Below are 13439 nucleotides of genomic sequence, written 5' to 3' on the forward strand. Positions count from 1 at the left end.
TGTTTGGCAACGCGCTCGCTCAACAGGCTGTCATTACATCTCTAATACCGAACTTGACATTCATTCGCAACAAAATATGCCAGCGTGAGACTCAATACCCAGGACCCGGAAAATGTCATATCCCATGGAACCGAGCACTGATAGTGATAATCTCAGCGTTGGTGACCAACATCGCGGTGGTGCGGGATCTACAATGATGCCGAACGCTACAGCAGCCGCCACAGCAAACCCATTCGAGGAACCCCAACGCCGCATCAGCGAATACACCGCACAGGAAATAGCAACATTACAAGCTCGTCTTGATAAAAAATTGGGACCCGAATACATCTCTGCACGCCCTGGTGCTGCGGGGCAGAAAGTGCACTATCTCTCCGCGGACAAATGCATTAACCTTGCGAACGAGGTGTTTGGATTCAATGGCTGGTCTAGCTCAATTCAAACGATTCAGATTGATTTTGTGCGTTGATCATACACTTCTCAGCTACCGTGAGGGTCGGCTAATGCTTATCAGGTTGAGGAGAATCAAAACACGGGGAGGATCAGCCTGGGACTTTCAGTTATCATGAGAGTAACCCTGAGGGATGGAACCTTTCATGAGGTAAAGGAAACTCTTCAAGATATGAATTTGTTGGTGCGTTGTTGTGTTAACTCCATCCCTCTTCTAGGATATTGGCTACGGGCACATCGAAAACTGCAAGGGCAAGGCCGCAGCTTTTGAGAAGGCCAAAAAAGAAGGTACAACAGATGCTTTGAAACGTGCATTGAGAAACTTTGGCAACGTGCTGGGCAACTGTATCTATGATAAGGATTATGTGGCCAAGGTGACCAAAATCAAGGCAGCGCCTGTAAGGTCCCCGATGTCCTCCAATTGGCGATGTGCCATGCTGACTTTCACAATAGGGAAGATGGGACGTCAACGATCTTCACCGTCACCCTGACTTCGGGCCACCTGCTAAGAAACCGCTGCCTCCACCCAAACGTGCACCCGAAGAGGATGATCTACCCCTTCCACGCCCTATACATCAAGCTAGAGGCAACAATCCTGGGAATAATACTTCTTTCGATGGAGATGGAGAATTTGGCAGTATGTATTAAGAAAAACACAACCTTGGACCTTGGCTAATCGTTTCTAGGTGACCTCTTTGACGAAGCCGATTTTGGGGTAGCCGAGACCGATATAGGGAATCCGGATGAAATCGTAATAGATACGGAGACTCATCGAGAACCGCAGCGCCCCGTGTCAACGAACGGTCCAGCGCCTCAGCGAGGACCGCCTGTTCGAGCAGGATTCAACGCCGCTGCCGTAACACCGTCAAAACCAGAGCGATGGAACGGCACAGGCCAAGCGGGAAGACCCAATCCTCTAAATGCGCGTCAGAACCAATCGGCTATCCCATCTCCAGCCGCGGTACAAGGCCGACCAATGCCCGGTCAAGGTCCTGCTCAAAATATTGCGAACCCCAGACCATCAGCCCCACCACAACAACCGGTTGGTCAGAATGTCCCACAAAACAACATCCCCCAGCCTCCGGTGAAAAGGGAAGCCGGTCCCGGGGGGCTTCAAGGAAACCAGGACATGAACCCACCACAAGGCACACCGTCAACGGGTTTCTATTCCGCCAGAGCAGTGGACCTTCTCCGTGACAATCCAAATTCTGTCCCGTCAGGAGCACCTCAATTTGATCCACACGCAGAGAGTCCCTCCATCCGCAAGACGGCTGGTGTAGACCATACAAAAAGTATTCCTATTGCTAGGCCCATGCTGTCGAGTGCCTCCCCAGCACCCACCACCAATAACAATAACAACAGCAACAGCAATAGCAACAACAGCACACGCGATTTTGTCAATCCTGCAACTGATATGCAGCGAAGAGTCGGTGCGCCTGGCGGTGGAGTCAGTAGTCCGGTCAGCAGAGGCCCTTCTGTTTCATCGTATAGACCATTGACTCGACCCAACATCGACCAAAGGAACGTTTCCAACCCAGCAGCAATGAATCGAGGAAGTGTGCCACCCCAGCAGAATCTCAACGGAAAACGACCTCCCTTGGTGGATGTCACCAATGGCGATGCTACACCTGGCGCATATCCAGGGGTCCCGGCACCCGGTCCAAATGACCCAAAACGGCCCCGAGTCTCGGACGTTGACTCTGGACCTTCTGGGCCTCGCCCACCAACCAAGTAATGAACATGACCTGATTTGTCTTCTGTGCCCTCAGGGGTGCATTACCGCGCAATTTCCAACTACAAGCGTTCCTATTTCATCGAGATTTCTTTTTTATATTTACTTCTGGCCCGTGGCGTCAAGACATGGTTATGGGGAAGTAGGCAGGCGTTCCGGAATTCTTAGATCTTAAAGCAAATGGATCCACAGGATCCCAGCGGGGGAAAACACATGGGGATAGCTGGATATTGATACATTCTTTCACATTGACACACTTTTTTTTTTTCTTGTTATCCTGAACCAAGCCTGGAGCATGTCGGACTTCAAGACAATGGTAAGATTAGATCCCGGTTTTCGCAGAAATATCAATATCAATCATATCATGAATGAATGAAATGGATAAATAACCCAACTAGCCCCCGCCACCAAAAGTCGACCTCATGTTCGATACAAAAGTACGAACAGGGATTGGAAAATCTGATCCTGCTAGCCTGATGCCAAGAGACCGGTACAGCAAAAGCAAGCAGAAAGTCTATCCACGTCTCCTGTCCTCTCTGTCCTCTCTGTCCTCTCTGTCCTCTCTGTCCCCTCGCTAGTGTAAAAGTCAAGGATAAATCGAGGACCAATCGCGGAAGAACAGCAAACACGCAAACCCTGACATCCAAGCCACGAATCCACAAGAAACACCCGGGTCTTCCCCTATGCATGGCAAGCCCACAGCACCGGGTAACAATTTCCACCGCCCGCGTTGTCGGTACGCTGAGGCTGGCGTATTGATGCATGAGCTCAAGAAAAAAAAAAAGATCCCAGACCTAGTGAACAGCCCTCAATTGGCTCGGGATTGGCGGGTTGGTACCAAATATGTGCCCGCAGGATGGTAGGGGGAAAAGGGGAGTGGGAGAGTGGGATTTCTCAAATATGCGGCTCAATTTGGTCTTTTTTTTTGGATTTTATTTATGCTAATTGGAGTTTTTCCCTTCTTACTAGCTTTCATTACACCTTATACCCGACCTACGCGTCTTTCTAACGGGTATTTGCGTATTCCGTGTCTGGCAACTAGATATGAGTGCTTACTTATATAGGGTTAATAAGGCCGTTTTCGCTATGATTTACATCTCACTGGTATTAAGTCTAAACCGAGCACTGATTGTCTCGTGTACCTATAATAATAAGTGAGTTAGGGAACTGATCCCTTATGGTATTTTGAACAGAAAGCCACGAGCTTGTTGAGCGCCACTTTTAGGGCTTTCCCTAACTTGAATCGATGAATTAATAGAAATAATAAAAAGCACAAATAACAAAGATACGATTTTCTTAAAGAATAATTAAAATTTAGTCAACATAAGTACGATCTACAAATAGTGGGAACAGGGATCCTGAATCGGGCCCCCAAATCCAAGCTACTGCGTGTCCTTTGAATGCGCCAATCTCCCTGCATGCATACGACCGGAGAGGGATTCAGGCTCCAAAGGTGATGATCAAGCGCCCAGGACACGAGTTGACAGATCGGCGTTTATTCTCCGGCTTCTCGCTTTTGCGGTGCTTGAAGGACATTGTGATTCTGCACTGTCCGATATAGGTAGTAGACAAGGGTCTTTTGCCATATTGCTTAGACGAAGATGCTTTTTATGCCACATATTATTATATGAATTGGTATTTAAAGCAGAATGGGTATCCACGTTCATTGAGGCATAAACTCGCTTTTTCCATTACCAAATTCCACTGCTCATAGGACGTATCCGTGTGAAGATGACTTCTCTGATCACTATTTGCTGGTCCTGTGCTCCAGTAGCAACTGCTGTTGTTTCTAGTCTCGGTCTCGCCCTCTTTGCTCTGGTCTTGGTTGTGCTATACTCGAGGGCTCATCGAGGGCTCAAGCATACCGCAGACTTGGAAATCACACAAGTAAGAGGCTCAAGTAATATACTTCGAAGGTATTCTCTAATCTCTATAGGGAAGCATGATCAAAATTCCTACATGGCAAAGATCCTATGGCCTGGATATACAGCAGCCCTACAGGCGTGAATCATATGAGTTCGAAGGTAAGCAATCTTATCCCCAGCTCATTAGTGTGGTGTCTGACTAAATCAAATTTAGATGTGTGAATTGGGATATTCAACGCAAGGCACACGGACCTGGTCTAGCGGCAGTGACATTAATGTCATTAAAAGGAGATTGATTATAGTGACAGGGTATAACGAGGATCTTCACAGGAAACCATCTATATTCCATGGTACATGATTCAAAGCAGCGTAGTCTAGTAACAGTAACCAAAGTAACGAGTTGTAATTTTGATATGTCTCGTGCTGAATTTTCACACTGAAAAAAAGCCCAGACGCATCCGATGGCACCGAACTATAAGTTATAGTTCAACATATCACAAAGAGCAAAGACTAGGAAATTGAAATTTCCAAGTTCTGTAAGCACCGTGCACATTAGACACCACGTCAAGTCTACACATTCGATATTGATATAGACCGTTACGTACTTTGGCCAGACCGTTCTCTATACATAGTACTTCTCGCCGGATGTCGGGTCGTCTTCCCCGGTCGAACTCCCGAGCTTTAACGCGCTGAAAACAGTTCCTGGCCGCTATACCCGCAGCCATGATTCAGAAAGAAAAGAAAGGAAGGAAAAAAAAGAAACGCACGGTGATGGGTCTATTTAGGTACAAATGTTCCAGGGGCGGCCGGAACGGGAGGCGTGTTCCCCGACAAATCATGCATGTTGGATACAAGATCTACTCGATTTGTTAAGAATCTATGTACAACACCCCACCGGAACGAGGTCTTGTTTGGTCCGTATATTTGGGATGAATAGTCTAGGCGGATGCATAACCTGAAACACATTTGCTTTCTTTTTCGTTCTAGTTTGGTAGATTTGAGCTGTGCGATGATTGGTAGAGTATGTAGTGTGATAGATCATGTTTAACCCCTTTTTCTTATTTCATACCCTAGATTATATTATTCTTGGTGTTTTTTTTCTTTTCTGCTACGTCATTATCATAAGCATTACAATCGTACGGAGTCCGGAGCACTTGTGAATAGATTGGGACCAAGCCTTTCCCCTGCATAAATCGAGTACCGAAGCACTTTTCCAACGTCTCAAAGCCACATATGGTCTCTCAGAAGACGGCTGCGGAGGCAAGATCCTCCAAATGCGTCACATTTGGATATGCGAGCAAGATGATTACAAATGTTTGGCGACTACTTTCATGTTCTAGACAACAAGAACGTCGGTCATCATCATTTTGGGTCTACAGAATCGTATGATCTAGTCAGGTAGAGGGATGTCGATGCTAAAAATGAAATAAATATACCATTTATGCCATTCCCAGAGTTATGTGGTGTGTGGTTAGGGCTAGATATTACATGGGACTTGGCGGTCGTGATTCGTTGGTATTCGCCGGTTGCACCTAATTTTCTTTTCTTTTTGCGAAGATGGAGTATCGGTATTGGATGAACAAATAGAACAAAGGACAGCACAAGGTAAAGGTACGTTGGCATCATCCATGTCCACTAGCAGATTTAGTGCTTACTATTGAGCATAGATCACTAAAGAAGAATCGTTAATTCATTAAAGCTAGAAATGTAGGGGCTTATATACCCTGTTAAAACATCTGAACATAGGCTCATTTTGTAGCAAACAAGCAAATACCAAATAAACTACCAAATGCTCATTCTGTAGCAGCAAACATGCATGCATGGGACGATTGTTGAACACTTACCTCATACTATGAATGTATTGCATTATCTCGAGAGCTCTGGGGCACTGGGGCATTCTATACACCATGTTAACTATAAGTTACATATATAGCTTCCCGACATATATTCGTACCTTCCTGACTACATGTCTGACCTCAGGGTTTGCTTTTCCCTTCGGTTCTAGGTATGAGATAAACTACCTACATTTAAATTCAAGTAAAAAAAAAAAAAGAAAATCAATCAATTCATTCATTGGTGGCTCAAGTATTTGGTTAATCATACAAAGCCCGTTAAACGATCATTGATATTTCGCTTTTGAAATTTGAACAACTGAAAATAAGAACACCATTCAGCAAGGAAAGGCGAAACATCTCAAAGCTCAACTAGGCCGCAGAAAGGATGAAAGCAACATTGAAGTCAAAGACCATAGATGATTAGAGCTAGCTGAGGCCAGTAGAAGAAGAAATCCGCCGAAACTCAGACTCAGGAAATCGGATGTCGTTAAACTAGCGGCGGGATAGGTTGGAAGGGAAAGAACCAGTAACCTTCGCATTCGGCCGGGGAATGGTTGCAGGATCAGGCATCGAGAACAGTCGGCCTGGAGCTTTCAGGGAACCTGGGCCACTAGATTGAGCCATGGAGCTCGAAGCACGATTGGCAACATCAAATGAGGGCCGATTCTCAGTATTACCATGCTGGGCAGAAATAGTGCGAATGTGGGTTGATGGAGCCTCGCGCAAGGTGGTTGGTTCATAGGGACTCGGAGCAGGGCCGATCACACGGGGTTTGTACGGCGCAGGGCCGATTGTATGAACGCCGGTTGAGTGAACACCCTGTTGCTTGGGAATGTTGGGATGCTTTGCGCTCAACCCCCGAGTCATGGTCTGGGATTGCATTGCATTAGGTTCAATAACGTCAGCTTTGGAAGTGACGGGGCCTACAGGTCCTGCAAAGATCGAATCGTCAAGAGTCCGTGGTTTTTTGGTTGCCTCCTTTGCACGTGGCGCCAGAGCAGGAGTAACCTGAACAGACGCGTCGGAGGTAGTGGCCGTCTTTGGAATATTAAGCGGACGAAGTGTCGGAACAGGGACCACACGCTGAGGCTGGAGGGGCGCAGCAAGTTTGTCCGAAACCTGAAGGGATTCGAACTGCGAAATAATGTCGGAACTCTCACTTCTAGTAGGCGAGAGACCGGGCACACGTACCTTGTGCGCGTGTTTATCAGCAGAAGGGGGTGAGTTTGAACTAGACGAGGGCGGAGGTGGCGATCGATGTCCCTCAAAGGGGGTAATGTCGCGATGGACAGCCGAAGGAGCTTCAACGGCGTTAGTTGTTTGCTGCGATGTTGAAAGATACTCAACAAGTGCAGCCAGATTACCCATCCGACTTTCAATCTCAGACCCTGCAGGTACTGCAGGTGCCGCAGGCGTTGGTGTAGGTGCTGCAGGCGTTGGTGCATGTGCTGCGGGGACCAATTGAAGCAACTTCGATTCAAGTATGCGTTCGATATCACGTGTAGTAGGCAAATCTTCGGACGAACGAATGTGTCTGCGGATGTCTTGAAGCTCTTCAATGATTCGCGGACCATAGATATCGATATCATTGATTGTCGGTTTGGGAGCAATGACTTCGTCAATGCTCTTGACTGGCACTGACCCCCCGGCCGTGTCAGCAAACTTGAGACCTGCCAATTCTGCAGCACCTGGACTATGGATGGCCACTGTCTTCAAAGGACGAGGGGTCGGCAGTGCTGCATTGACCGATGAGTCATCGTCACCGAGAAGATCTTGTAACTGGGCTTTCTGCTTGGTTTCTTTGACTTGCGTGACCTTGGCGACTGGTGTCTTCTTAGCCTCAGCGATGGGCATGGAGGTCTTAGATGAGACTGCCTTTTTGATTGGAGGAGCCGGGCCCTTCTTTCGTGGCTCTTCGCCAGGCGAAACCTTCCATTGAATTTCATCCGCTGCGACTGCGACCACCGCTGGATAAGGAGCATGGGAACTACTCGCCATGCCCTGTCCCTTTTTGGACTTGGTGTTTTGTTGGACAGAAATAGAATGAGATGCGGGTTGGGTGGGTGCTTCCACTCGAGGGGTTTTGTTATGTGGCTGAGAAGATTTAGGTATATCAGGCTGGGCCTTGCGAGCTTTGAAGGATGCAGTCTTGTCAAGAGGAACAACACGGGCCGATAGTGGTGTTTCCACTACATAGGGCCCAATGTGTGGCTGATCAATGGGAACGGCACGAGATGGAGTCGTCAATGTTGACACAGGCGAGGATACATGCTTCGAAGATGGAGTAATGCTCGCTGCCTTTTTCTTGGGTGTACCGCTCGGAGATATTTTGGGGGTTGACTCTTTGACCGGAAGGGGTTGTAATGTAGATTTAGCCTTCTGCATCGGAGCGGAGACAGTTGTATCAGTAGGTTTGTTGTATGTTTCAGTCGCTCGGCGAGACTGAAATGAGGACATGAAGTCGGCAGGCTCGGAGATTCTGGTGGCAAAGTTGATGCTAGCCAGGAAGTTAGCATATAAACTTCACCAAAACAAGCCTGATCACTTACGCTGGAGGCTGCCGCTGAAGTCTGCTAGGGGCGGACGGAACTAAGAACGTTGTCAGCTGTGTTCTCTTTCTGCACTGGCAATCAAAACGTACCGTGGACCTGCTCCTGGGAATTTCCCTTGCCTTTACCCTTGCCACGCCCGCGTCCCCTTCCTCGCTCGCGAGCATCACTATCGTCATTGTTGCAGTTCAGCGCCGGGTCCAAATGAATACTGGCCGACACTGTGGAGCGACCGCGCGGTCCTGGGCGACCAATATTTCCTCGGATTGCGGCTCTGCGGTTTCTCTTTCATGAATTGGAGTGTCTTGAATGTCTGAGTAAATCCACTTCTTACCTTCCAGAAGCAAGAGGAAGAGCAGCCGGTCCCTGGGGGAGCGGGGGAACAAAGCCACCTCGTCCTCTCTTGCCCATGACACCACCGCCGCGACCTACGGATGGGGTTGGGTAAGGATGATTGGCGTAAGTCCGTGGCTGGTGTCCATCAGGATGCAGCATTGCGTGCAAATTAGCTCGGTGGGACTGCCCGGAATCGATGTCATCGAGTTCCTCCATTCCGTGAGTATCTGCGATCTGAGTGTGGAAGTCTGCAAAAACATTGAGTACAAATCCAGAGAGATGTAGGGAATCTCTTCTTCAGTACTTACTTGCCCATTTGCTCAATTGAGCTTCATCCCTCTGATCGATCAGTCGCTTTGATTCGACCTCGGCAAGCTGTGCGCGAGCCTGCTTATTGATATCGGCGGTCGAAATCATTTCACGTCGCGCGGTTCCCAGGTCCGCCTGTTGATGCGATTAGAAAAGTGAGAGAAGAAGTAAGAGACTAGACATTACCATTTGAATGCTCTGCATCCTGCGGAGCTGCTCTGCGGATTCGCCCATCGTGCCGATACGCTTCCCGTGGCGGGTAGAGCGTCGACGACGGTAAGGTGAGGATGTTAGACGCGGTTGCGTGACACGTTGTAATCGATGTTTTCACCGGGTCGGGATTGTGCTTCGGTTGATCAAAGCACGAAGGGCGAGGGAGGAATGAGAGGAGGGAGATTAGAGGTTATTTTGGGAGAGGGAGTTGGTTGTAGAAGGAAAAAAGAGAGAAGATGGGAAGAGGGTAAACAAAGGAACGATCAGGCGTAGGTTAGAATCAAAGATGAGACGCGTCTGTGAAGGGCAAACAATTGGATTGCTGTTTCTGGTAGGGACGAAGCTGCAAAATGTGAGAGTCGCTAGTCCATCGCACCTTCCCTCGAGGTCACTTTTCGTCTTGGGCAATGGCATGTGCACGTGGGAGCTGTTTTGGAGCACATAAAAAGGTCCACGTGACATCGAAGCCCTATAGATATATAGATATATGCTATAAAACCATCGATAAGGATCGTGGAGTTTTGGGATGGAGAGAGTGAGTGTAGAAGTTGAGAAATGAAGGGAACGTGCCCAGGCGCTGACACAAGGAAGGTGTTCTTTACTGTACTTGGTCTGACTTCAGGGTATGCGTGCATGCTATCTACCGAGGCACATAGTTAGCATCTACTGAAGTACCTGCTACTTATCCTCAACAAGACGTTGCAAGTCACCACTACAAAAACAACGTCACATAGTGATTTGTGAATGAGAGTATTGTAGCGTATCATATACACAACAGATATTTGTTCAAAATGGTTACATATGTACATAGCAACACGGCCCCAAGAGACTTCTCGGGCACACTGAAAGTATAAGCCGCCGTCATCGGTGGAAAGTCCTTGAAAAATTCCTTTTAGGGTGCACTGCAACTATGAGCCTCGCCGTCATCTGCAAAGACAAAGTTCAATATTAGTATATGTGCCGAGAGTGCGACCAAATAGCCACACAATTGAGTACAATTGGGACTATTTCCGGGATAGACTTACTTCCCATGATCTTGACGACCGCCTGCACTAGACTAACACCCATCACAAGCAGCCCAAATAAAATGCATAGATACGCCGGGATCTTCTCCCGCCGCGTAGCACTGCTTAGTTTGATGTAACAGAGAGGAGGGAATATATAGGCTAGAGCAGCGGCACTGGTCGAGCCAATGAGTTCAAAAACACTTCCCAGATCACAGGTTATCAAAGACAACACCATTGAAGTCACCACCAGCGCCGTTGTGAAAATAACATGTCGAACAGTGTTGTGCGGTTCATCGGGGAAGTAGTAGGTTGTCATGACGGAACGGCAAACGAACGCCTCGAGCGGTAGTGTCGTCAACATGTTCAGGCCAAAGCAACTAGTCGAAGTCAGTCAAGAAGCTCCATATCAATCAAGATCAATGGGAAGATTGTACAATCGTGCGATGTTGACAACGATATTGTCTGATGGGAAGTTGTTCAGAACGTTGCCCTGGGTTTTAGACCCGAAGGATAGGAACCCTGCGATGCCCATTGCTAGGCACATCACCAGAGAGATTCCTGTCGAGTAATGAGTGACCCGGGTGAAACGGTCGAGTGTCGGCCTTTTCAAGGAGCCGTAGATCAGAAGACTGTTGTGGTCTGTGGAAATTAGCGATTGTGATATCAGTGGGATAAGAAGCGACATACGACAAACAAAAGCTAGAAATTGTTAGCAGAGTTTCCAGATATTCAAAGGGACAGCTGAAACTTACCAAAAGAGATGACCCCGACAGCTTGGAAAAAGCCAGTGTTGAATATGAGGTGGCTTTTAATCTCTCCGCGCGATTCAGGCGGCACCCGGAAACCCTGGGTTATGACCGTGACAACAATGACTATCATGCTGACCAATGCCAAGGCAGATGCTTTCGCCAGCTACCTGACCGTTAGTTTCTGATAAGCAGTAACGAAAGAGAGATCTGACCTTAGCGATGTCTCTATACAAAGACAATGGGTATGAAACTACCAAAACAAAGATAACGATAACAGCCCGGCGATCTGTGAGGAGCCATAGGAAGGACATATCCCTAAGAGACGGAAACAAAGCGCCTAGAACGTGTGGAATGGTATCACCAACAATAATACAGAATGCGACCATGCCGCCGAATGCAAATGCCCACTGCGCAACCGAGATTGCGATGAGACCGGGTTTCCCGAAACACTGCTGCATAGTCGCCTGGAACGAATCCGCCCCACTCAATTTAGAGTTGATCACAATCAATCGAATGGTCCAATCCACTGTGATGGTCAAGGCAGTCAACAGCAAAATGCCCACTGTCATACCTGCCTGACGAAGCGCATAAGGTTGCCCAATGATTCCAGCTCCGATAATGCTATTAGCCATATTCATGAACGCCATTTTCATCCCACTCCGCGGTCGTGCATCTTCGAGATGGTCTTCGGGGAAGAAATCGTCCGATGTCGCAAGTGTCACACTAGGCGCTTCAATATTTGTGAGGAGAGGGATTGATTGTCCATTGTGGTGTGTTATTGGGCCCCTATTTCCAATTTCATAGTCCTCATCCTCTAGCCATAGTGTATCGTCTGGACTGTCGTCTGGGCTGAGAGCACGCTCAATGGAAATGCGATTGGGGTCTTCAGGCTCTTCCTGCAGGTCAAATCGAACTCGATTCATGGTACGGGGTGTGCGGCGTTTTCCATCGGCCGTAGGTTGAGAGATAGCGGAGTGGCGTGTGCCATTTGTCGCGTTATGTGAGGGGATGATCGGCGACGGAAGAGGCTCCGGGTGGAAAGCTAGGTCCTGCTCCTCACTTGAGGCAGACAGAAGTGATTGAGCTTCGCGTTCATCCTGGCCATTCTGGGCATACAGGTGATCGTCTGACAACTCATCCCCTGGCATCGCTGACCTTAGATGCTAGTTGGAAGTGTAACGGTTACTTTCAGGACACTTGGATGGAGGCCTCACGTGAGAGCTTATTGATAAGACTTCTTTGGCCCGATAAGAATAACAACGGTTTACCATGTGCACGTCAACGGGTACTCCACTGTAACTATCTAACTACCTGTCTAATAACAAATAACCACCTTGGAAGAGCTGGATACAAATGAAATGAATGACTATGCTTAGAAATGAAAAGAAACAGTTCAGTTCGTAGGATAAACCTAGACAGTAGCAGTACATATAAGCTAACAAAGGTTATATGTTACCTCCAGCTAAAGCTTAAATGCCTGACTTTTCAGGGTCAATGTCTGAATATGCCTGAATTCAGCCTTATTTTACACTGGCGGAAATCAAAATACCTAAATTACTCCCTAGGTAGATATAACAGAGAGCTTAATAAGCAAACTAAGTGTTGGAAGCTATTCCCGCCATTCAAATCTCCGTATACACCTATTTCTCAGCGTGGAAGCTGTTGCGACCGGCCAAATCTAAAGAGGCATTAAACACTGAGAATTTGAAAAAACTGATAACTTTTCAAGTTTGAGGAATATGGGGATTTGGATTCAATTTACAGTACACAGTACAGAGCGAGTACACAGTAGTTATAGAGCGGTGTCAAAAGAATATTAAGGCATGAAGCCTGAAAAGTCAGGCATTTAACCTTTGGCGGCTCTGCCCCTCCGCATCTCAGTCTTAAAGTCATGTCTCGCTTTTTTTTTTTTTTTTTTTTTTTTCCTCTTTTCGTGTGCAACCTTTAGGTAAAATGTGAACTAACTGACACCAATTTCTATCTCCTCTATTTTGCTGGGAAAAGGTCACAGCATCTATGTTCGCTCTGGTCAATCATGGAGTCCCAACCGAGACAGCGGAGGCTATGTGCCCTTGGTTTTATTCCTCCGGCGTGCTATATGAAGAACATTCCCGAGAGCGTTGGATTTCAGGTTAAGATGATTGAACTTAACCCACAACCGCTAACTAGAGCTGACAACCTCTGAGAATGATTGACTGGGAGGATTCATGAGACTGATCGGTACTCAGATGTTGGATATTTTGGATAGCGAGGAGAAGAAGAACAGTGCCATGGAGAAGATCTACCTAATGCTGCACTATGGCACCACAGGAGAAAATGGGAGTCAGTGGACCACATATGCCCTGAGATGTGTTGCTCAAAAGCCGTGATCAGAGGCTCAGAGCTCAGCAACAATAC

The 13439-nt window shown here is 47.5% G+C and overlaps 5 protein-coding genes across 5 annotated transcripts; 3 read left to right on the forward strand and 2 right to left on the reverse strand.

Moving 5' to 3' along the window:
* Positions 1–112: 112 nt before the first annotated feature.
* N7516_005988 (RAD52 DNA repair protein RADC) lies at positions 113–2182 on the forward strand (the record flags this gene model as incomplete). The annotated part of the gene is made up of 5 exons (XM_057218708.1): positions 113–457; positions 512–598; positions 666–845; positions 901–1084; positions 1134–2182. The coding sequence occupies 5 exons, from the start codon at positions 113–115 to the stop codon at positions 2180–2182; spliced, it is 1845 nt and encodes a 614-aa protein (XP_057072799.1).
* Positions 2183–3910: 1728 nt separating this feature from the next.
* Positions 3911–4266, forward strand: N7516_005989 (uncharacterized protein; the record flags this gene model as incomplete). The annotated part of the gene is made up of 3 exons (XM_057218709.1): positions 3911–4066; positions 4116–4203; positions 4259–4266. 3 exons carry the CDS (start codon positions 3911–3913, stop codon positions 4264–4266), a joined length of 252 nt encoding a protein of 83 aa, XP_057072800.1.
* A 2105-nt stretch (positions 4267–6371) lies between these two features.
* Positions 6372–9307, reverse strand: N7516_005990 (uncharacterized protein; the record flags this gene model as incomplete). Its single annotated transcript, XM_057218710.1, has 6 exons — positions 6372–8376; positions 8429–8468; positions 8521–8702; positions 8763–9012; positions 9073–9208; positions 9260–9307. 6 exons carry the CDS (start codon positions 9305–9307, stop codon positions 6372–6374), a joined length of 2661 nt encoding a protein of 886 aa, XP_057072801.1.
* An 871-nt stretch (positions 9308–10178) lies between these two features.
* Positions 10179–12190, reverse strand: N7516_005991 (putative amino acid transporter; the record flags this gene model as incomplete). Its single annotated transcript, XM_057218711.1, has 6 exons — positions 10179–10213; positions 10312–10670; positions 10728–10992; positions 11046–11205; positions 11255–11568; positions 11614–12190. The coding sequence occupies 6 exons, from the start codon at positions 12188–12190 to the stop codon at positions 10179–10181; spliced, it is 1710 nt and encodes a 569-aa protein (XP_057072802.1).
* Positions 12191–13058: 868 nt separating this feature from the next.
* Positions 13059–13411, forward strand: N7516_005992 (uncharacterized protein; the record flags this gene model as incomplete). Its single annotated transcript, XM_057218712.1, has 2 exons — positions 13059–13173; positions 13245–13411. 2 exons carry the CDS (start codon positions 13059–13061, stop codon positions 13409–13411), a joined length of 282 nt encoding a protein of 93 aa, XP_057072803.1.
* Positions 13412–13439: the final 28 nt, after the last annotated feature.

Source organism: Penicillium verrucosum (assembly GCF_028828655.1).
Source record: "Penicillium verrucosum strain IBT 35672 chromosome Unknown utg000002l_segment0_segment0, whole genome shotgun sequence".
Lineage (NCBI taxonomy): Eukaryota > Fungi > Ascomycota > Eurotiomycetes > Eurotiales > Aspergillaceae > Penicillium > Penicillium verrucosum.